Source organism: Scophthalmus maximus, chromosome 4 (assembly GCF_022379125.1).
Source record: "Scophthalmus maximus strain ysfricsl-2021 chromosome 4, ASM2237912v1, whole genome shotgun sequence".
NCBI classification, from domain to species: Eukaryota; Metazoa; Chordata; class Actinopteri; order Pleuronectiformes; family Scophthalmidae; genus Scophthalmus; species Scophthalmus maximus.
In genome coordinates this window covers 3,956,527-3,980,000 of record NC_061518.1, presented here as the reverse complement: position 1 = coordinate 3,980,000, position 23,474 = coordinate 3,956,527, and the positions used below count along the sequence as shown (strand labels likewise).

The 23,474-nt window shown below is 43.4% G+C and overlaps 2 protein-coding genes across 2 annotated transcripts in view; one reads left to right on the top strand and one right to left on the bottom strand.

Annotated features, from left to right (window-relative positions):
• luzp2 (leucine zipper protein 2) overlaps positions 1-11,647 on the bottom strand; it is a 172,954-nt gene extending 161,307 nt beyond the window's left edge. The window contains exon 1 of the mRNA XM_047331699.1: positions 11,615-11,647. Within this exon, the coding sequence (XP_047187655.1) occupies positions 11,615-11,632 (18 nt within the window). The 5' untranslated portion in view covers positions 11,633-11,647. The remainder of the gene's footprint in view (positions 1-11,614) is intronic.
• Positions 1,056-20,450, top strand: lingo1b (leucine rich repeat and Ig domain containing 1b). Its single transcript, XM_035629098.2, has 2 exons — positions 1,056-1,338; positions 16,920-20,450. The coding sequence occupies exons 1-2, from the start codon at positions 1,327-1,329 to the stop codon at positions 18,777-18,779; spliced, it is 1,872 nt and encodes a 623-aa protein (XP_035484991.1). The 5' UTR covers positions 1,056-1,326; the 3' UTR covers positions 18,780-20,450.
• The last annotated feature ends 3,024 nt before the right edge of the window (positions 20,451-23,474 follow it).

The following is a 23,474-nucleotide window of genomic DNA, read 5'->3' as shown; positions in this document are numbered from 1 at the left end:
CGCCATTGGCTGCCTTCAGCGCCAATGTTCTGCTGTTTGTCCAACAGATTTAGTACAAAAGCAGGGTCGACGCTCTCGCACAGCGTTTGGGGCCATAACTTTCAAAAATCAAAGCAATTCAATTAAAATCAAATAAATCTCTGGATGTATACGATAAGGCGCGGAATTAAACAGATGGAATAAATCACGGATTATGTTTGGAGACAACCCTTGTCACACGGTTCATTCAGTGGCCAGGAGCCCTTCACGTCCACCACCACTTCACTAAATCCTCAGCCCCCTAATCTCCCATAAACACTCCGCGACTGTGGAGCTCTCCTCGCCAGTGCCAGCATGTGGGTGCCAGCCCCGTATACCCATTAGCACCGTTAAGCCTCTGCTTCCAACCACCATGCCACCGCCGGCTCCTCACACCAAAGGTGAGTTGGATGATCGCCTCACTTTGCACCGAGGGTGGCGTTAATCCTCAACTCTGGGAAAAATAATCTGCAAGACAGAATAAGCACTTCTCCGTCCGCGCGGCCTCAGCTTGCCAGTCATTACCAGCCCACTGCAGAAATTGGATTCCATTTGCTCCATCTGCCTGTAGTTTCATCACTCCTCCCCTTCACTTTTTTTTCCTCTCTCGCTCATCTACATCCCTCTGCTTTATTTGCATGTTTGCACCTCTCCCTCTCTAACCTCCTTTCCTCTTGTGTCTCTCACACACACACACACACACACACACACACACACACACACACACACACACACACACACACACACACACACACACACACACACACACACACACACACACACACACACACACACACACACACAACTGACTGGTTTGAGGTTTTCCTCCCTCACGCAGGAAGTGTACAGTAACCAAAAAATCAAAACAAAAAACAGAAGATGCTGCCAGTGCACTCAGTGCATTTTCCTCTCCATCTCTTCTCAACTCCCCTCGCTGCCTGCGCTCGGTGCCGCTCAGACTCCCAGTGCACTGCGGCTCCTCCCTCCACCTCTCTCATCAGCTGCCCCTCCCTCTGCCTCTCTCTGCCTCTGCTAGGTGCAGCATGCATGTGAGCCCGTGTGAGCCAGCAGAGCCGCCTGTGTGTTTACATGTCAGCCTATCGGTGCTGGCGGATTTAGCGCATCTGGAGAGGACGGAGGCATTTCTCAAATGCCCCTAAGACGAGGGGGTTCTCACCGCTGCAAATATCCCCCCTCATTCCCATCTGAATCGTCCCCGTCTGGAATCCTGCATCCCTGTCTCCATGCTTTCGGGGGCATTTTGAATTTCCTTGGCAACATGGAGCTGCCTGAATTAGAATTCTCTGCATGACAGTCCTGGTGAGTACTCGGTCTCTATGGTGGGCTTTGAGAACTGAGGCACTGGATCAGATTTATTATGGTGCAGTGGTGGGGCCAGGGGATCGCCGGGGAGCAAATTAATGTCAAGAGTAAAACTGTCCATCGTAGGCAAATGGAGGGGACGCAAATAAGAATGATTTACTGAAGAGGGATCCGGATCTCGTTTGTGCTTTGTCATCCAGATGGCTTGCATTCTGCTGTGTGCGTTGAAATCTGGGGTTGTACTTAAGGAACACACACATATTTTGTGTTTGTGTGTGTAACATTTGAATTTTGAATATGCAGCGGGGAGCTTTTTCCTGATGTACATAAACACATGCGGATAATGTAAATATGATAATGTACGTGTGTGCATGGAAGCATGAACACACACACACACACACATATGCCCTACCTTTCAGTATCGCAGCTGAAGGTGTGAGCCTGAGCGAGGGAGAGTCTTGTTTTGTGTCTCTCCCCGGGTGTTTTGTCAGGATGCTTGTTGTTGCCTCCCAATCTCCCTTCATTAACAGTCGCGTTCTCTCAAACGCCAGTAAACTTCTTTGGAATCACACTTATTCATGCTCAGCTGCCTTGTGCTGTTGGCTGAACCCAGTGGCGATGTGGCACCCCCCCAATGCAGGTCTCAGATTTGCCACAGGTTAGACAGATGGGTGGCGGTGGATGTGATGGATGTGGTGGCGGGCGATAGGGAGGACGGGTGACTTTGTATGATAATTTATGCAGGCCAAATAAACGATCTTTATAGCTTAATTTTCATTGCCCGATACATTTGCATCTTCCTAATCATGGCTGCAACGCTCCAGCAGGCAGACAGCGACGAGGGGGACTCTTCCTCTCCGTTCCTAACAGCGCAGTAACAACCTCTGCCAGCCACAGACAACCCCCCCCGCCCCCGCTACCCCCCACCTCCAAGTGAAGGGTCTGCTCTTCACGTCAGGGCTTTATGAGCTATAAAAAAGGCTTTTAATTGGACCCCTGTAATCAGGTTATGATGGCTGATTGGAATCTTTTTTCCCCCCCTCTTTTCGGTATTTATGGACGCGTGCCGCTGTTGGTGCACATCTGTAGCTCCAAAGCATTCAAACACAATTCCGATGGACTGAGATGAGCAAAGCTTGTTTATGAACGGAATTTATGATTACATCTGCCCGAACAGCTTAGCAATTAAAACTAGTTTTGTTAAAGGGCAAACTGTTTTTCATCAATCCGCTTATTGTGGGCTATGAGCTTGTTTGGTTGCATACACTGTATGCACATATTAGAGCTCTACAGACATAATCCACGCATTAGATTGCATTATAATTAGATTAACATTGATCTGATTATATAAGATGTAAATCTGCATCCCCTCAAATGTCAACCTACATATCCTTTATTTATTTCTGTTGCCCAGTTATACACTAAACAGATGCAGAGCAACTTTACAATTAAAAACATTTTCATCCCCACGATGAATATGAATCCAATATTCAACCTTTTAGCTCCATTTTGGTCACCCCACCTGCTGAATATCTGGCTCTTATATTGCTAAATGCTATTTTATGTTCGTCAGCTAGTCACCAACATAACTCCAACGAGTCCAGTGGATTTATTAGAGCTGTGGAAACCCTTTAGAAAAAAAAATAGAGAAAATATTGAAAAACATTAAAGTACACCACGGGTTACAGCAGAGTCAGGTGATGATTCTGTGTTTCTCTCTTTTCACCAATAAATGGTTATTTAATGAATATCATCTGATTATGGCACCTTGGTGCCACGGTTTTCTACAACAGAGCAAAGTGTGATGTTATTTTTCAGCATTTATAACCGACGATCCGTGAGATCAGTGAGAACATGTACACCCAGGCTGATTTCACACGCGCACTGCAACCCTGAACCTTTGCACACATTACCCAGAGGAGATGTGTGTATGAAAGCGGATGTCTGAATCATTAGAAATCAGACATTAAGCAGATTCCGCCCTGCCACGGTGAATACCACTGCATAAAGTCAGCGGACGTGTTAACGAGGTTTCATTCCCGCCGCCTGCACATTTACCCAGACGCCTTCCCCTCGCCTAGACCAAATGGAATACCTCCAGAAGGTGTGTGAAAGCGTCTGACACCAACGAGCTCAGGTGGTGTGCTGGCGTGTGTGAAAGGGCAACTGCGGACAATGTTTGCCCATTCGTGGAAAATGGATTAAGTGTTTTGCACAGGAACTGGGAACACGTGAGAGCTGCATAAGAGACTAACGATAGGCCCTGCGGGGAAAATAGCAAACAATTTTTTTTGTTGCTCTTTGCTCAATTACCTCAGGACATATTGTTTAGGGTATAACGCCGCCATTGCACTTTAGGGCAGCTCAGCTGCGAGGAGAATAAGAATTTTTAAATTATATATATACAAACAATCAAGTACTTGTTCTGTAATAATTAATAGCACAATTATTCAGAAACTTCACCACACATACATATTAAAGCAGGAGCCTCCTACAGTGTGCAAGAAACCAAACAGTTGAGACAATCAAAGCAGCGCTGCTGTCCGTTCTTTCACAGTGTTTTGCCACATGCTGTCATATGCTCAATATTCTGCAGTGTAGTCGTTTGTGCATAATACTGAACAACAGGCAATTTTCTCACAGTAGGATCAAGTTGAGATCATCAAAGCTAAGTTTTGTTTTGTCCCAGTTTTAATACAAAAATAGTCAAGCTGAGAGTTCACGTTAGAGGAAGTAACAGTCAGCTGAATTCTAGGGAGACGTGAGGTGAAAGTCAACCACGCGTGGTTTTTGCATTGCGAACACTGCTAGATTTCTAGAGTTCAATGTACATGCTCTTTGTGAGCGACTATGGAATAGAATGAATAATTCCACCTCCATCTGAAGCCTATAGAAGGTCCCTAATGGTAGGTTTGGGTTTTCTAATATAGTCCATTTTATTTACAGCTTCAAATCAAGGCATCTCTGCACATAACCGATCATTTGTGATGGCCCAGAAACTAGCAAGGGTGTAATCTGGCCAGACAGCATCAAGGGTGTTCCTAGTGAAGCGTTTTCTGAAACAAGATCCATCTGGAATCAAGAGGCTGCCACATAATGGACAACACCAGCCACCTTGAAAGGAAAATGGCGAAAGTGATTGCGGCGAAGAGTGCCAGACCACGTGTTTACACAGCGTCTGCCGGGTGGCGAGGTGACGGGCCGAGGCGGATCCGTCACAGGATACTCAAATTTGCGTTCTACAAATGTATTTAGAAGGTCACGGCCGTGCTGCTCTGTGGCTCTCCCTCATTTAAATTTAATGATAACAGCTTCATGCTAAATATGAGACATTCAAGGTTTAGCAGGATGGAGGACTGAGGTCGCCTCATGTTCATGCAGCTCTGGTATAGGATGGCAGCACCTCCAATTATAGTCACTGGAACTGGATCACAGTGGAAATTTTGACTATCTGTTCATCCACTGCTTTTGATTGGCGGGTTTAATTTATATATCTGACACCGGTGGTCTGGCTTCTTTCACCAGAAAGAAAGGACAGTGAATCTTTGTATTCCCAAACCTGCAAGGACCGTTGTAGTAAGCAATTAAGCTTCTGTAAAAAATATATATATATATATATATGTTAATATATATGTTAATTTTCTTTATATCGTCTGTATTGCAGAAGAGTAATTGCTGGAACCAAATTCATTGAATGAGTTAACGAACTCTGCCAACGAATCTGATCGTGATTCCAGACAATACACTATATTCAAAAATATTACGCATCATGTATGGTGATTAAAATTCAAAGTACTTATACACTGGCCAGCCGTTTCCAAAGAACCTGCTCCTGTTCCTGGTTAATACAGGGATCTGTAGCGTCTGCTGGAGGGGAGGAGTTGAAAAGGACCGTGTCCATGGGTGTGAGGAATCTGTAATGATTTTCTCTGCCCATTTCCTGCTTCTTAAAGAGTACAAGTCCTGGAGGGCGAGCGAAGGAACACCTCTACTGTCACTGTACTGTTCACGCCGCCAGTCATCCCGTTTGATGGCCGCTCCGAAACCGTGACAGATGTGCACAGGATGGATACGACGACTGCAGCGTCGAAACTGGCTCGACAGCTACTGTGGCAGAGCATTCTTCCTCAGATAACGTAACACTTCCCCATTTAGGCCTTTCTGAGGATGACGTCGAGGTTGGAGTTCCGCTTCAGGTCTCGGGAAATGGAAGTTGCCAGAAACTAGAAGGGCTCTGCGGTCGACTCCGGGCTGTTGGATATTGTGAGGGGGACCAGTGCTGAGGGGCGTCTCCCAACACATTAAGACTTAAGGTGCCCTCTCGAAAGAGCATTTTAAAACCTAGCCAATATTTGAAAACAACATTCTGAAAACCTGAGGGTTTTCTGAAAATCGTCATTTCTCAGCCTGTGAAGCCGATTTCACCATTTCAGAGCTTAACCCTTTGGCTTTTATTTTCTGTCTTTGCCTTGGAAACTTGATACCATTTGCAGTTCAAGTCATTTCCTAAATTTTTTATTGATGGTTTAAAATTGTTGATCGATATTAGGGCAAAGGCAATGACGAACGATTAAAGTCGAACAGTGAAGCTCTCAAATGGTTTTATTTCTATCTGCTTCGGAGGCTGATGAATAAAAGTTTGAATGTGCCTGTAACAGCATTGCAGCAGCACAATCTTTGCCTCTGGCTCTTAATCACAAAAATTCCCCTCCCCCTCCTCAAACATGTCCCGCACCCCGAGTCTTGACTAGCGGGTGGGGAGGCACGTCAAAGTCTCTTTCTGAATCGTCCAACTCATTGTCATTGTTGTTTTCAGTCAAGTAAACTGCTGTTCTCTGCTTCAAATGTCACTCCCCTCCCTGAGGTCGCCAGACATCGCCTGAACCATGACTGTAAAAACTTACAACACAAAGAGAATTGACTTTGCGCAGCCTCACCTGCTTCGCCTTCATCTCATCAGGTCCCATGTTTACTGCATCATCCACTAACATGTTTGCCATGTAGGCAGGGGGCGTCCAGAAGGTGACCCTGAGCCATTCCTCAGGTGGGCCTACACCAAAGGGCTTTATGACCTCAGATGAGAGAGCGAAAGGCCAGTGGTCCTTCAGTCTTGTGATGTTTCTTGGGGATGATGGTGGGGCGTTTGAAGCAGGAGGCGACTTCACACAGCTTCAGTGATCTGTTGAACATCTGCCATAAGACTGGAGCCACGTGGTCATCACAGGCTTCGAGACTGGAGGGGAAAACACCATCTGGGTTCAGAGCTGTCCTGGTTTTTTGTCTCTGGATGAAAACCATCTCATTACCATCTTAGTCTCTTATGGGGGTAATAATGGTGCTCGCCAGAGCTGTCGTTGAGCTGGGGCAGGTGAGGGGAGTGAATTTGTTCTTCTCACATCTGCAGGTTGTCAGGCAGATGTCCGTTTGCCATGGAATGAGGGGCATTGTTGTTCTACCTTCATGTCGGCAGCGGAGGTGCTCGTAGAGCCAAATCAACGTCTCAGTGAAGGGAGAGTCAGCATGGCAGGACAGGAAGCCTGATGTTGTTGTGTTACACGTCATGCCTCTGATTCCAGAATGCAGGCGTGCCATCTAAAAATCACACACCGGGACGGCAATCTGCTGGCTTGTTTGGTTCAGAATAATCAAGCAAAGGCGGCATAACGTGGGGCCTACTTAATGGCAAAATAGCAGGTTCGCAGTATTCAAAGGGGCTTCTGATGCAGGGGTCTTGGCCTGTTTTCAGCTTTTCAGTGTAGCTCCTTTGAGCCACTCTGATCTTCTTTGTCGGGGAGTTTCTGGCCTGCTTTTACAGGGATCTATTCCCACGTCTGTAGGCTGCCTTCTTGGCCTCATGAAGTTGTCTTAGTCTGGCTGTGAACCACGGCTTGTTATTGTATGTGAGATTACACGGTGTCAGTCAGTTTGTCCAGGTTGCAGCTTGAAAAAAAACAAAAAAACAACAATCGATGCAGTCAGCACTTCCTGCTTTACCTCGCTGGTTTATTTCGTCACTGTTTTGACAACAGCCTCTACAGAACTCATTTTCTGCTTATAGGTTGGAAAGAGATGAACAAAGCTGTGATCAGACTGCCTCTAAGCTGCCCGGGTAAACACAGAAATATGCTTCTACTACAAAGAAGTGTGCAGTAGTGTGTTAAAATCCCAGGTGACACAATTAATATGCTCACTTTATTGTGGTAGTTCATTGTTTAATTTTGATCTCTTTAAGGCCAGAGAATTATGTAAAGTTAGTCCATATGTTTTTTGCTCCAAGCCAATTATCTGATCAGCCAGGGTTTGCAGTGCTTTAGTCACCCTGGCCTAGGGCTTTGCGCTATAAGGATATTTATCCCGAGATGATCCAAGTCGTTTCATATTATTTTGTTGTGCCACAAATTTTGTCAGTATTTTTTCGTCAATTTGGACGGGGCTTTGCAGTTTTCCATACAACATAGATGCAGACAACTACCTAAGAAGAGAGGCTACTTCTGTTGAGTGGATTTGCTTTGGAAAAGTCTGACATGGACCAGAAAACTATACTTATGCAAGTTATGCCACAGCAGATTCAAAAACTACTAACCTCTTCTAACCATCTATTCAAGAATCATATTAAAACGGTGAGGAGAGAGTGTACGAATGAGTCACAAGAGTAGAGTGCTAATAACACAACCCCAAACCCAAAAGTTGCAGAGGACGCTTTTGCCTGTGACACACCATATGGCAAAGAATCATGAAGATAGAAGGAAATGGCAGCTGTTGCAACTTAATATTGGCAAAGTCCGATATTAAGTTAATATGAAATGACATCAATTGGGTTATGAGATTTTGATTATATTGCTCAGCGCAATCCTGGCCTGTGGACTGGAATGTAAACACCTATCAGAATGGAGGAAGAAAAACTCCCGCAATTAACAAACTTGCTGGCAGGTTATGAACAATAATGACTCAGAGTTGGGGCTGCAGCATTTACATACCGAGGCACTTTAAATTCATATTTTTACTGTAGCTGGTTGAGTGATTTTGGTGTGAAACCCTCGGAATCTCCAATTGTGTCTTCTTTAAAGGGCTGCAAGAGCTTGTCTGAGGTAAAATTGCCTTAAGCATGGCATTTAGCCCTTTCATTTCCATTCCAAAACCTCGTATATTCCCTGATGGCGAGTCGGGGGGGGATAAAGGTTTGTGTAATTTCCAGCTAATCCTACTTGACTTTCAAGAGGAATGGGTGTTAATGAAGGAGAGAGCCTCTTCTGTGGTATTATTGTTAGACTTTGTCAATGAACCAAGAAACGGATAACATGGTAATAGTGGGTGGCAGGCTAAGTGCAGTGCAAGGTACTTTCCAGGGCCTATTTTTCCACGGTTCCAACGCGAGTCAGGATCATTTAGTTGTGTTATGGTCCCTTGTCAATGATCTGACTGATGTTGTTGTTGTTGTTGTTGATTGTGAGCAAGAAACCAGATGCAAATAGGTCAGTCATGTTTTTTAATTACATCCCAGAATAATAAAATAATGCCAAAAGAAAGTGAATAATTAGGAACTGTGGTAAAAGACAAATTGCATGTCACTTATCGAAAGAAAAAAAATAGTAATTACTAATCAAATCTACAGTCTGCACCATTTTCCATGAATCAAATGACTCTTCAGAAGGGCTGTTAGCACGGCTGATTTCCGAGGCTGAATGTCCCAGTCTGCAGCTACTTCCAATTAATTGCTTTGGTTCACCAGTTTGTCCGGTCGAGTCCCTCTAGCTTTTGCTGACCCCCCTTCCCAAATAAATCTGTGGGGCAGCTGCTCCCAGCTCCAAAGCTTCCACTCACCGATTGTGCCCTACCTGCCCATTGTCAAATAGCAGAGTAGCCAGGTAAAGTGCCTGGTAAAGACGGTCAAACATCTAGGAGACCCAGAAAATAAAAGACTGAACCTTGTGGTAAAATGAGAGTAATTACTGGACTATTTCAAGCTTGGCTTGGCAAAGAGCACAGAAAAGTTTAAGTGTATACTGAATGAGTAAAGAACCATGGACCAACATTAGACCTTTTGTTCTTTTGGCTCACATAAGTCACAATAACACCATGGCTTTGTTTGAAAGTCAACCTCTTGATTCATCAGTCAAAACTGCTTGACGTAAAAGAATTACAATTTTGCAATTGTTTTATATGTTAAAACAAGGATCCTTGAATAAATTAAAGGTCAAAGCTCATCTGACATTTGCAAAGTTGGAAGTTGGTTCGAGTGATCAAACCCATCCTCATTTCACCATTGTTAGGAACATTTAAGTCAAAATGAATGTATTTTGATCACCAAATCCAAACAAAATAATCCAAATCATCTTAAATTTAAAAAAGGAATTGATGAAAAACAAACATTTCATATTTGCGCTAATGCATCTACAAAAATCCAATGACAGTTTGACATAATGTAACCAGACGTCAACGGAGCTTTTTTTTTAATCTCTATCAGCTGAGTCTATTCCAAGATAAAAGTGAATGTTTAGCATATTGTGACATATGTGATGTTCACTGTGATCATTCCAAAAACATAAAATTTTACGTGAATGGTACAAGAATATAATCATTTTGGGGTTTTTTGTTATATAAATGAAATCAAGCCAGACGCTTACGATGACATCAACACATTCCTCTCACACTACAGATAAAGATTGAGAAATCTAAGGCACTCTGAGTTCTGAGTGTAGCGAACAGCTTTTATTGCAGCGAGGCTGACACCCACACATTTCAGCAGGGGTCTTGTGTGGGGCGTGACATGTAGGTGTCAGCTGAGAACTCTGTGCTTTGGATTTCATTTTGTTTTTACATCCCTCTAACCCTCGAGTCTAAACAACCTTTTTCAGTATTTTTTAACAATTCTTTTTTTCACTTTATAAGATTTAATAACACTGCAGTCATCAGTTGTTGACATGCCAACATGACATGTTGATTGATGTTTGACAGTCTTTGGCTGCATACATGTGTTTGAGGCCGAAATACCTGTTGTGGCATATTGATATACACTGCACAGTTTGATTCAGACCATAGATTATATACATACATGGACATAGTCACCGGGGCCGGATAATGAAGACAATGCAGAAGTACCTGAAGCCTGCATTCTCTGTTATCACCAGCAGAGGGCGACTCACTGGTTGCAAAAAGAAGTCAGTTTCTATAGAAGTCTATGAGAAGGTGACTCTACTTCTCACTTGATTTATAACGCCAGTAAACATTTTGCCGAGAAGTTTATGGTCCCAATCTCTAGTTCTTCAATACTGCATGATGTTCATTTCGTAAATGATGGTCCCGTTTAGAGTAAATTAGACGATAAAGCACCACATGCATCGGGGCGTGGATACAGCGTGATTGACAGCTAGTGCTGTCCAATCAGTGAATGGTTGCAGGTGTGGGCGCGCAGTGGACGAGCTCTCTGTCAGACCCAAACCCTGCTCCTACATCTGGTTCCAAAGAAACCAAGATGGCGCTGGTCAAAATGCTAAACTCGAGGCATCAAAACTGCAGTTCACAAACCAGTGGGTGACGTGACGGTGGGCTGCCACTTGATTCAGACTAGTGTGAGCTTCAGTACAAGTTCATCCAAAATAAAAAGATGTGGCAGTTTAGTAACGCATGATGAATTGACGATGAATTTTGTGACATGCTTTAATTCTGTTGTGGCATACTGACCCAAAAGAAATCTTTGTTGGGCCTGCGAGTGTCAGTCTGCGGCCGGGATAATAACTTGGATGTGCAGCAACTCTCTTCGCTGCCTTTGTCTTGTTGTGGGCCTGATGTGAATCACATTTTTCGTTCTGTCTCGTGTTGTTTTAGTTTGTTTTTGTCACTGCCACTGTGTCACTGGGTGTCTCTCACTTACAGCATGCTTGTTTTTGCGGTGCTCCACATCACTTACTTTATCTCGTGTTACTCCGGGGAATAATAATGGGCCGTCTGCTGTGAGAAGAGGTCTCTTCATATAGATACAAGGGTGTAAGGATACAGGGTGTCAGATGCTGCACAGATTGTCAAGCCCCTTGAGGCGAATTTGTGAATTGTGATATGTATACAAAAGTGACATGAACGGATAATATAGAAAACAGTGATGCCAGCTGATGAAGTCGTCTGCAAGAAATGTTTTGGCAGCGAATGGCGAACTGATGTTTGTCAGATGCCTCACGCGCAGAGGAAAAAAAAGGCCTATTGAACTGTTTTATGTGCACTTCTGAAAGTGGAGGATCAAAGATGATTAGGTTTGTTTAGAGAACAATGCAATTCTGACCGACTTGCTGCTGAACATCACTCTTGGCGTGCCTTTGAGCACGGTGCGGGTCCTGTGGAGGTGTGAACATAGTCTGGATCCTTAAAATGACAGGAGCAAAAGAAACTACTAATTTTCAAAAGGTTGAGAAGTGCAATGGGTCGCGGCCAGTTCAAAGTTCACATCCAGAATAGCTGTGTGTGTGTGTGTATGCGTTTATGTAATTTGAAAAAGAAAAAAAAATGTGATGACACCACAGGCCTTTTGTTTTTATAACATTTGGGATTAAATGAGTATTACATTACAATAAAAGCCAGCCTCCACCACTTCCAGCTCTGATCACTGACGAGTGGACGGATGCCGCCTCGGTCGGCGCAGTAAAAAGGTACTTAGAGACAGACACAGTCGAATGGAAAGGGTTATTTTCAGTTGCATTAACCACAGTTCTTGGTAATGTTAAGCTAGAGAACAGGCTGCTATGATTAACCGCTCCGTGTTACGCGGCATCTTCAGAGACCATTTGTCCATAGTGGAACCTGTCAAACTGAAAATTATCCAGCAACTGGTTAAATACTGATGTGATTATGTTGGACAATAATTGTGTTGCTCTTTAACACTTGTCATTTTGAATTATGAGACGTTCTTATGGGGGCTTTTGAGTAGGTTTGTAATAATTTAGTTCCCACTTTGGAAAATAAAAGCACCACTGCGCGGGCCTTTTGTTCTGAAGCCGGCTGTCAGGCAGCTTCAGTGTGAGAACCGCTTGCGTGTCATGGAGACGTCGACATTCTTGCATGAATCATCCCTTCCAAGAAAACAAAAAACTTCAATCATCTGTGCATGTGCTCGTCCTCCACAATGATCACAATAATTATCCTTCCGCCTCTTGTCGACAGGAATGTGGACATCCTCAGCACAGCAGCCGCTCAGGTAAAAGTGTTTGCCCTCTCTGTCTGTGAGCCCCCGATAGCTGGAGGAGGCTGCTGTCAAAAAGAATAAAGACGGAGGGTTCGCTGACCCCCATGCAGGTGTGTTTCTGCATCGCAGCGGGAGTGGAGTTGCCGTGCTCTGAACCATTTTATTAGGCATTTGATTCCGGCATGGTGGATCATCAGATCACGCAGCCTCCGTCGCGGATTCGCAGGGGTTGTTGTTGCCTTTATCTGGCGCTTTCATGGAGGATTTGTTCTCATCGGATTTCTCATATTTTAACCGCTTTTCTCATCGGGATGACGCAGATTAGCCGGCAACCTCTGCTGCAGTGCATGTCTATGTTAACCCACCGAGTATTTATTCTTTGTTTGATTTCTTATATCATCACTGTTAGTATGGCAAGCTTTTGCCTGTCTAGATCCGTAAATGCTTTGCATTTGGATTCCAACTAAATATTTCTACGCCTAATTATGCAGGGAATTTGAGGCTGGACATCATCACTTCATTTTGATTCAATGAGAAGATTAAGCAACCTTTTGTCTCAATGAAAATGTTTGTCATTTAAACATCCTTTAATGTAGTGCCGTCCCCTTCAGGAGCCTCTGGATTATTTGAAAGACGTCTCCACTGTGATCTCCCACCAACGTTGTCGCTTCAATGCGGCGCACAAGGTTTTCTTGTTTGTTTGATTTTCCAACTTTTAAACGGTTGCTTTAAATTTGTCAGCTGAACAAACACGCCGGCGGAAGTGGAATCTTCAGCTCTCAAATCGTGCACATATCAAATCGGTGACTTTGGAAACCGTAGCTTCCTTTTTGTTTCATCCTCACTATTTCCTAAGAAGTCGTAGGGATCATCAAAAGCTCTTTGGGTTGTGTTTGCCACTGAACAACAGGCCACGTATAAGAGGGATGTTAATGACCACGCTGTGATGAAGAAAAATGAAGCGAGAGGAGGTTCAGTATGCACATACATTAACGATCTATCATGAACAGAATTAAAGCATTCCCGACTCAAACGTGTACAAGAGAAGTCATCGACTGAAGATGTTTGACTTGCTTCAAGAGATTGTTTGTAATACGTGCAGACGAACAGAAGACGACGTCCAAAAGAGATCTCCGCTTTTAGCACTTTAATAAACGGTGCTTCCCAAACATTGAATGCTCGCATGTGAAGTGGTTGAGACAAAACAACACAAGCTCTTCATGAAAAGAAAGTCTTGTTCATTATGCTACAGAAGGTTAGCCTGGGACCCAGACTAATTCTGGGAGCTCATTTCGATTTGCTCTGCCAGAACACAGTCTGGATCCCCTCAATTGGGAAGTGATTTCCTTCCGATACCCGATACCTTCGTTCTAGTCTGTTGCCATTTTTCGCGTCGTTAAAAAGACGTCACATTATTCGTCTGCGTCCGTTGTTAACGCCTCTTGGAAATCGAAAATGAACCGAGACGCTCCAGACTGACACGTATTTGAGTATTATTCATATCATTGAATCCCCAAAAAGCAGCATTTGTCACACACAAATAAGAAAATCAATAGACAAATCCCCAAGAGCCAAAAGCTGCAGGTACATCTATCAAACAAAAAGCTAAACTATTCAATATATCAAGTGGAAATACTCCGGCTGCACTGATGATTCATGACAGTGGTCACGAGTTAGAACAATCCGACAGGAACATGGCAGCCAAACAAGGCTTCACAGTTTATAGGGGACGGAAATATAATGTGAAATTCGTTTGCTACTAATCACAAAGCGAAATGGATACTTACGAGTCAAATAATTTTCGGTGACTATTGACATTAAATTGTCTGCCATGCCTTCTAGAAATGATGCAAAAAACTATCATTATCTTCAATTCCCCTCCTGATGTGAATTGCCATCAGTCCTATAAACATTACACAGCACAACAAAGGGACTTGACAATAACTTGCCAAAAAAAGCCAAAGGGCTATTTTGTCTGCCCGCCGCTCGCAGACATCCAGTGACCCATTAACGGCGCACTCCTCTTCCTCAGTTCGCTCCGGAATCAAACCACGCCAGCCTCATACGGCAGGAAACGCTGAGAGTCGAGTCTCCGAGAGACTAATGGTGAGCCGAGACATGTTTCCGAGATAAGACAGTGACAGGGTGAGAGGTCCGCAGAGAAAATGTGAGCCGTCGTAGATGAGAGGGGGAGAAAAAAGGCTTGTCCACTCGTGTTCTTCGTCTCCACAATGCTTTCACAAGAGGAATTGAAAGAATCAGGATAGAGACAAAGTATATGGGAGCGATAGATGAAACGAAAAATTGCAGAGGGTTCTCTCTCTCTTGAAAGAATGCTTTATTACACCACACTAAAAATGTGAGGACTAAAATATAAGGTACTGGGTTACTGTAATTGAGAGGTTTTTTGGCAACTCCTTTTTTTAACCCAGATTTCAGTTCAAGGTCGAAACAAAGTGGTGATACGATGAGTACATCTGGGCGGCGAGGCCAGATTACACAGATAGTAGACCTGCTCTTACTACACTGTAAATCATAAATCATGCATGTGCTCCGGTAGAAAAAACCCTCACCTTCATTCATATTCCTGACGCGACGATATAAAAGCCATATTATGTGTCAAACGGATAAACACGTCACCCGTTTTCAGCACCGAGTATCTTCGCAATATCTCGTTTCACACCGAGGTTTAGCAGCCGTCACAATGGATCTCGTGCGTGCTGTACATCATGTATGATATTTGTTGTATTTATAAGCACTTAAATGCAGTTTGCCTTTGACAATACACTGGCCTGACACCCCGCATGTGTGACATCGGCAGCCAACAGAAATTAAGAGCTCTGGCGGAAGTGAAGATGGAACTACTGAGACGACAGTTCAAGCTGTCGCAGTGCAATGGATTTTATTCAGCGAGAGTGATGTATCTCTAATTTGTGTTGGTGCAATAGAAGCATATACTTACCAATAATCTTCACTATCAATTTCAATCTCATACAAACAGTATGATTGAAAGCAAAAATCATTTAAAAGCGCTCCAAGAAAAAATAAAACATGAATGAGCTATTCAGCGGCCTATTATCCTCTCATGATGTAATTTACCCTTTTAGAATTTCTTTACATCACTACTTATTGCTGAATTATTCCAAGATATGTGGAATTTAATGTCCCATTGTACGGTACACTATAAATGTTTGCCTTTATATTTTCTTTTTTTTCTTTTTTATACATTCTAGGCATGAATTTCTGTCCAGAGAAGTAAGATTATCCACTAAGCCTAGTCAAGTTAACATTATGAAAACAAAGCAGAGGTGAAGCCAGTTTCTTCAATAAGATCCAATCACTGCATCATTTCTCAAACTTTCCACGAGGCTCCACTAAGACTGTGTCCAACAGATGAAGCTGGGATTTAAAAATCGTATGATTGATGTGAGAAGTCGCGCTTGAAGGTTTTAGCAAGTTACAATGCCCCTGAGTCAAAATCAAACTGGGGTTTAAAGTTCTCCCCGTCTCCATTTATCACCGCTTGGCAGCAATCTCTGTTTTACAGTATATCACTGCGAGGTCACCAGCTCAGCATGGGACGGGATGTGTTACGATTGCAAATGTTTCAGTGAGACGTTTAAAGATCTACAATGGCATTTCTTTTTTAAGGCTGTCAAATAAATATGGTTTGTATGAGCGGAGACAATGTGTCAGTGATGCAGGCAGTACTTGTTTTAAATCCACTCAGAAGACAGAAGCACAGCAGGGAGGTTATATCGTGTTGGACCAAGCCCTTTTATTGTTTGGCTGATTTCATTACTGTGAGGAAAGTCACCATGATTCAATTGTACGTAACAAAAGGGAAAAAGGTGGTGTATCTCTTTGTTAAGGTGAAAAGATTCAAGGAAAAATGTGTTTCCACTGACCGTGAAAATTTTGTCCACTGTCACCAAGTGGTTACTCATTGTGGAAACTGTTGGGTTTCTCTCCATTATTAGAAAGTCTCGACCTCAATGTCGTGATTTGGTGCGATACAAATACAATTAAGTTAAGGTTTTATGATATGCATTAAGCTCATACTGTAGCTTATGTTGAGAAAAAAATTCTATTACATGCAGAAAGCCTTTCAAGATAAGTTATTTTCCAAAAAAGTGGATATACAGTTTAATCTTATTGTAAAAATTAGGTCAGCCTTATTTACTCATATCTGTCTACAAATTAAACCTTACAGACGCCTTTCAGGACATTGGTTTAATTTTGTGCGTTATCATAGTTATTAATGCATTCATTATGAATCTAAATGTGATAAAAGGCTTAATGTAATCGTGTTTCGGTCTGTTGTATGACATGATTTTTTTCAATCGTCGTGGTCATTTCTGTGCCACCATTTTACTCAGTCAACCCCTCTTTTTCCATGTCTCCACAGGTAAGCAGTAGGATGGTGTCTGGGGAGGCAGGAGGGCAGAGCTACTTGGTGGCATGCTGGCAGCCCATCCTGATCCTGATGCTGGGCACCGTCCTTTCTGGCTCCACCACCGGCTGCCCCTCCCGCTGCGACTGCAACGGTCAGGAGCGTTCGGTCGTGTGCCATCGACGGAGACTGACGACGCTTCCTGAGGGTATCCCCACTGAAACAAGGCTGCTAGACCTCAGCAAGAACCGTCTGAAAACTCTGGGGACCGAAGAGTTCATTAATTACCCTCAGCTGGAAGAGCTGCAACTAAACGAAAATACAATTTCATCCATTGAGCCCGGGGGTTTCAGCAACCTCATGAACCTTCGAACTCTGGGTTTGCGCAACAACCAGCTGAAGCTCATTCAGCTGGGGGTGTTCACGGGCCTGACCAACCTCACCCAGCTGGATATCAGTGAGAACAAAATTGTCATTCTGCTTGACTATATGTTCCAGGAACTGTACAACCTGAGGGCTCTGGAGGTTGGTGACAATGACCTGGTATTCATATCACCCCGATCATTTCATGGCCTCAGCAACCTCGAAAGCCTCAACATTGAGGGATGCAATCTGGCCTCGGTGCCGACTGATGCTCTAAGCCATCTGCATAACCTGTTGTCACTTCGATTACGTTATCTGAACGTCACTGTCATAAGGGATTACTCCTTTAAAAGGCTGTATCGGCTCAGAGTGCTGGAGATTTCTCATATGCCCACCCTGGATTCCATGACCCCAAAGTGCTTGTTTGGGCTCAATCTCACGTCACTCTCAATCACAAATTGTAATCTTAGCGCCATCCCATACCAAGCCATCAGTCACCTCAGATATCTCCGGTTTCTGAATCTGTCTTTCAATCCCATTCAAACTGTGGAAGGCAACCAACTGTTCAATCTGCAAAAGCTTCAGGCTTTTCATCTGGCCGGTGGAAGATTAGTAGCCATTGAGCCTTACTCTTTCCGAGGACTCAACCACCTCCGTGTACTCAACGTATCCAGCAATAACTTGAGCACCCTGGAGGAGTCTGTCTTTCACTCGGTGGGAAACCTGGAGACCCTGGCTTTATATGACAACCCCCTGGCATGTGACTGTCGCTTGCTCTGGGTCTTCCGCCGGCGGTGGAGGCTCAACTTTAACCGACAACAGCCCACGTGTGCTTCACCTGAGGTGGTGCGAGGAAAAGAGTTCAAGGACTTCCCAGACATCCTCCCTTCTGACCATTTCATCTGCCAGAAATCAAAGGTCGTGGATTATAAAGTTCAAGAAAGCCATGTGGATGAAGGAACTACCGTTTATTTCACTTGCCAAGCTGAGGGTGATCCGGTCCCTGTGATCATGTGGCTCTCCCCTAAGAAGGAATACATCACTATGAAAACAGTGGGGTCCAGACTTTCTGTGTCCAACGAGGGCACGCTGGAGGTGCGTTACGCCCAAATCCAGGACAATGGCACCTACTTGTGCATTGCAAGCAATGCAGCAGGCAATGACACCAAAGCTGCTCACCTTTTTGTGCATAGCTACTCCCCCAATTGGCCCCACCAGCCAAATAAGACATTTGCCTTCATTTCCAACCAGCCCAGCGACGAAGGTGCTAACGTGACCCGCTCCACGGTTTCATTTCCATTTGATGTGAAGACACTTATCATTGCAACCACCATGGGATTTATCTCTTTCCTCGGAGTTGTCCTCTTCTGCCTTGTAATATTATTCCTCTGGAGTAGAGGCAAAGACAGCACCAAGTCAAGTATAGAGGTCGAATATGTGCCACGGAAAGAGGAAACAGAGGAGGCCAGTCCAGCTGAGGCACCCATACAATTCAACATGAAAATCATGTGAAGCCCAAATGGAGGTCATGTAAGATTACGAACTGCAGTCAGGATGCAAACTCTCCTCGCTTCAAACATGTACTCAGTTCATGAGCGATAGAAATTGCACAGCAGCAAATGCATCTTGACAATATACCATAGATTTTTTTTTTTTTTACTTCAGGGACTATATCTTCAAAAGAAACATGTACAATTTCCAATATTACAATTTCTGTATATTTGTATTTGCAATATTCCAATCGGTATGTTAACATGCACCCAACAACCCCATTACTACGTGTAACCAAATTAAGCTAATACTTTGAATGAAGCATATGGAATTGAGTTTACACGATAGGTGGGTTACTGTATGGAGAAATGTAGAGAATATCCTGCAGGTATTATCTCTATCAGCACAAAATAAGAGAAAGATCTTGTTATTGTTGTGTTGAATTTTGCCGTCTTTTGTTTTGATGGATGTACAAAGCACAAATATCCCACCATGAGAACCCAAACTCTGTTACCCTGAAGCGTTTTTCTTCTGTCCTATCACAAGTATGACATAACTATTAGGGTAATTTAAAACAAATAGAAAGTCATATTTTCAGAGAAATTAAAATGTCACATACGAAGATAAATCTATATTTTGATGGATAAAAATGTGTTACAAGATTATGCTAATCATTTTCAGAATTAGGAAAAGAGAAAAGTTGTATTGTTTTGAGAGTTGTTCTATTTCCAGAAAATGCAATGTTTAGGAGAACTATTGGATCTCAATTCTCTGAAATTGAAGTTTCAGTATTAATAATCATTAGAGGGGTAATTGTACCTCATCACGCGTTGTGCATCAGTGGGCATTGGCCTTTTACTTTTCCCCCCAACATCATTAGCTTTGTTGTTTTCTCCGCCCATTTTTGTACTGGGGTCTGCAACACACCATTTCAAACTGCCTGTATCGCCATAATTGTCAGACAAATAACTTAAATTTTACTGTCATTATCAGTTATAGTAACTGGACTATTTCCTTTCTCTGGAGAGAGTCAAAATAGAAGTGTGCATGTTAACACACTGAATAAAATAAATAATCCAGTCGTGCAGTATGTGCTCCCTTCTGCCAACAAAGGAAGGTTTGTCATTAAATGTATTGACTTGTTCAGCTATACATAGTTTTTCTGTACTTTATTCTTTCCTTGTACATTACGCGATGGCACAATAGAAATGCTTTTAATGGCTGTGGGTTATGAACATTTTACAATCTAAAGAGCAGATTAAATATTCAGTGAACACATTTTTTGATGTATATAAACCAAAAAAAACTGCTTTTAAGAGTGTATAAAAGGGAACATTTGAAGATAATCATGAAAACAATTAATCAAATGTAACAAAAGTTCATTTATTTACACATTTGGCAGCTCGATGAGCGTGGGCGGAGTCCTGGGGTTATATTGTCACCATAGTGCATCTCAAAAATTGTGACAGTGTTCATTCGTTGCCTTAAGTAACCCATTTCCCGGCTTTCTGCTGAGCAATGCCCAATATTTATGTGTAAAATTGTGTTCTATGCCTCATAAGGATTTTATTCTGTCTACTTAATTTCACAGTCAAAGTCTGCTCTGAAGATAATGTGTTCATTAACTCTTACAATACTTGTTTAAAAACGGGATGGGCGGATGGAAATTCTATTAAAATAAATAACATTTTATACCAAGGGGTGCTTATTTTATGCTAATCTACTATGAAAGTGAACGTGAGGACACATTCTTCATCTGTGCTGCGAGCAATGTTCACAGATCTTATTGCTTTACTTATCAGGCACACGGTGAATAATATCCCTTTTAGAAAACCTCTAAAATACCTTTTTAATGTTCGCATTGACCAAATTGGCCATGAAATCGCAACGTGTATTAGTACCCGGCGGTAATGTGCAGATGAGGCTCATGTGCGACTTTTGGCCGCGAGGAGACGTTTTTTTTACCGAGTATAATCTGGGAGCTCGTGTCGACACAAAGCACTTCTGATAAAACTAAGCACGTTGTGCGTGTTAGCAGTCATGACTGCTGCCAAATGCCTCGTTGCAATGACAACACAACGGTCAAAACAAACAATATCAGTTAAATGTCAGCTCGACACTGGGGATGGAAGCCCGGAGGAACAAACGCCGGCTCATGATTTAAAGCAGTAAAAGTCAGCAAACCGAAGGACATCAAAGAAATAACTTGCTTGCTCTTTGGACAGGTCTGTAAATATTTGTTGCCGTTTTTTTATGACACCAGATACACATGACCTCATGTGACACACGTAGAGTTTATGCGATGTCAGAGTAGGATGAGGTCTTCACAGTGGCCCCTGTCGGAGTACAGGGGCCACAGGAGAACGCGTCTCGTTTCATTATCGAATAACACACGTTGAAAATACTGCCACAATGGTGAGACTCTTCTGTAAGGATTTAGTCATAGGTCTGTGCCGTCCGCCGAGGGCTTCATGAAACGAGACGCGGCGGCATCATCCGCTTTCACACAGGCAACCGCGACCCAGGACTCCTCGGGCCGACACTCGGAGGAAGCTGCGCGTGAGAACACGGGCAGCTGCAATCAGCTGGAGCAGAAATTAAACAGACGTTACACTCGGCCAGCTCCCTGCTATCACGTCTGCGTTGGTGTCTGACGGAGCCCATGTGTGAATGGGGCTGGTCATGGTGGGAGCGAGGGAGGGGGGTTGATGACACTACTATCCTTTCTCCTGCATGCTCTACGCAGGACACACCCCATACTTACACACAACTCCCGTAGGTGAGAACAGGGGTGCGACGTGGGGCAATCTCCCGTTGTGCATTGACAACTCCAGGCAATGTCCAGACCTGGTCACATGTGAAAACTGTTGCGAAGTGATACTTACTACAGCATAACACCGTCTACAAAAGCTCACACTGTACTGAACTGGACTAACCCTGAAGTTAACAAAGCCACGTTGCTGAAATGAGGTCTTGGCCACTGGATCTGCTCGCTCATCCGGATCCACTCCATTAGATCCTCCGTGGGTCGTGCCCCACTCCTCCGCAAAGTTTCTTTGGAATCAGTTCAGTACTTTTTTTTTTTGCTATGCTGCTCAAAGTCAAACAAACGGCGGTGAAAACATCCTCGGCCGAAGTAACGAGGAAAGTTTCAAGACGGGGGGAAAAAAAAAACATCCTAATGTAACAGTTTTGTTGCCCTTCACTTTTCACTCCTTCCCGTCATGAAACTTTTTCCTGCATGACAAGTTAAGCACTGGTTTAAAAATAGTATGTTTATAATGCAACCTATTTTCCTTTTTCTGATGAGCTGACACCAAAACGCCATCATACCAACATCGCAGCTGCACTGGAAACATGAGAGCTACGGCGGCGACGCTCCAGCGACTGACGTGCAAACTGTGTTCAGAAGGATAAAAATGTTGTTTATATCTCAATTTCAAGCAAGAGAAACTTTCAGGCCGCACTTTGTAGAATTACCGCTGCACTCCGGCTCATAAAGAGACGGGCGGGGAGCAGCAATGCCTTTGCTGAGCCGAGTAATCACTTGAACTTTAAAAATCGATTCCGCAATAAAAAAAACCTGCAGGAGGAGCGGACAACAAGAGGCTGGTGCGGACGAACGAGGAGCATATTCCTTATCAACAATAAGAAACTAATTGGAAACACAGCTGCGCACAAACTGGAACTAACCCATGTCGTGTTGAGGTCAAACGACGAATCATCGTTTAAAATGAGAGGGGCGTTTGATTTAATATTCCAAATTTGCTGAGGTATAATACCCTCGTTTTAAGGAACAACGTGATGTGCAGTTTTACCACCAGGAAACCACATTTCCAAGAGTTGTACTCCGCTCACAAAGACCTTCCGTAAAAGAAGAATGTGGAATATTTACACCGTAGCTTGGAGGAGAGGAGATTTTAGATTAATAACACAGCCAATGAATAACCTGGGGGGAGGAAACTAAAGGCCTTTCACGAGTAAATAATGAAGCAGGCAGCATTTTTTTTTCTTTGACAGGTAATACAGGAGCTAAAGTTTGGGATTATTATGAGCGCAACCTTTATTTTAAAAAGCTACACATTAAAGGTAATATGGAACCATAAAAAAAAAATACTACCAGGAATTATTTTGTTAATCCGATAAAAATGTTTTACCTATTAGATCATAACATAAATTTGTCTTTTTAATCCAGATAGAATCCATCCATCCATCCATCGTCTACCGCTTAATCCACTTAAGGGTCCACTGAACTCACTCCTGCTCCTCCTCGCAGATCATTCCATGGTTTCACAGGAGCGAGATAATTGCCACGTTCAGCATCGTCGTCCTACTCTCTTACCTGTAACCACTGTAGGTAATCTCCCCCGTCATGTCTAAAAGAGATGTTTGCATATGGACAAGTAATTTCAGTCGCGGCATAAATTAGTGCCGCCATAACAACGGCACGGCTCCGCGAGCTGCTTCTTCCAAACACCGCGTAGTAGTTAGCAGTTAATAACCACCTGCGTCAGTTCAGAATTGTTCTAATTCTGGTGTTATTTTCTGTTTTACCCAAACAAATGATTTACAAAAAAATTAAAAATGTATCGCAATGAATCGCTTATTATGACTGATGCCTGAATGTAATACATCGTCACCACATGTCATAGGTCGGCCCCACGGGAAGCAAACAGCGCGGCTGCCTTACTGGCATTAATCATGTTTGACGACCTT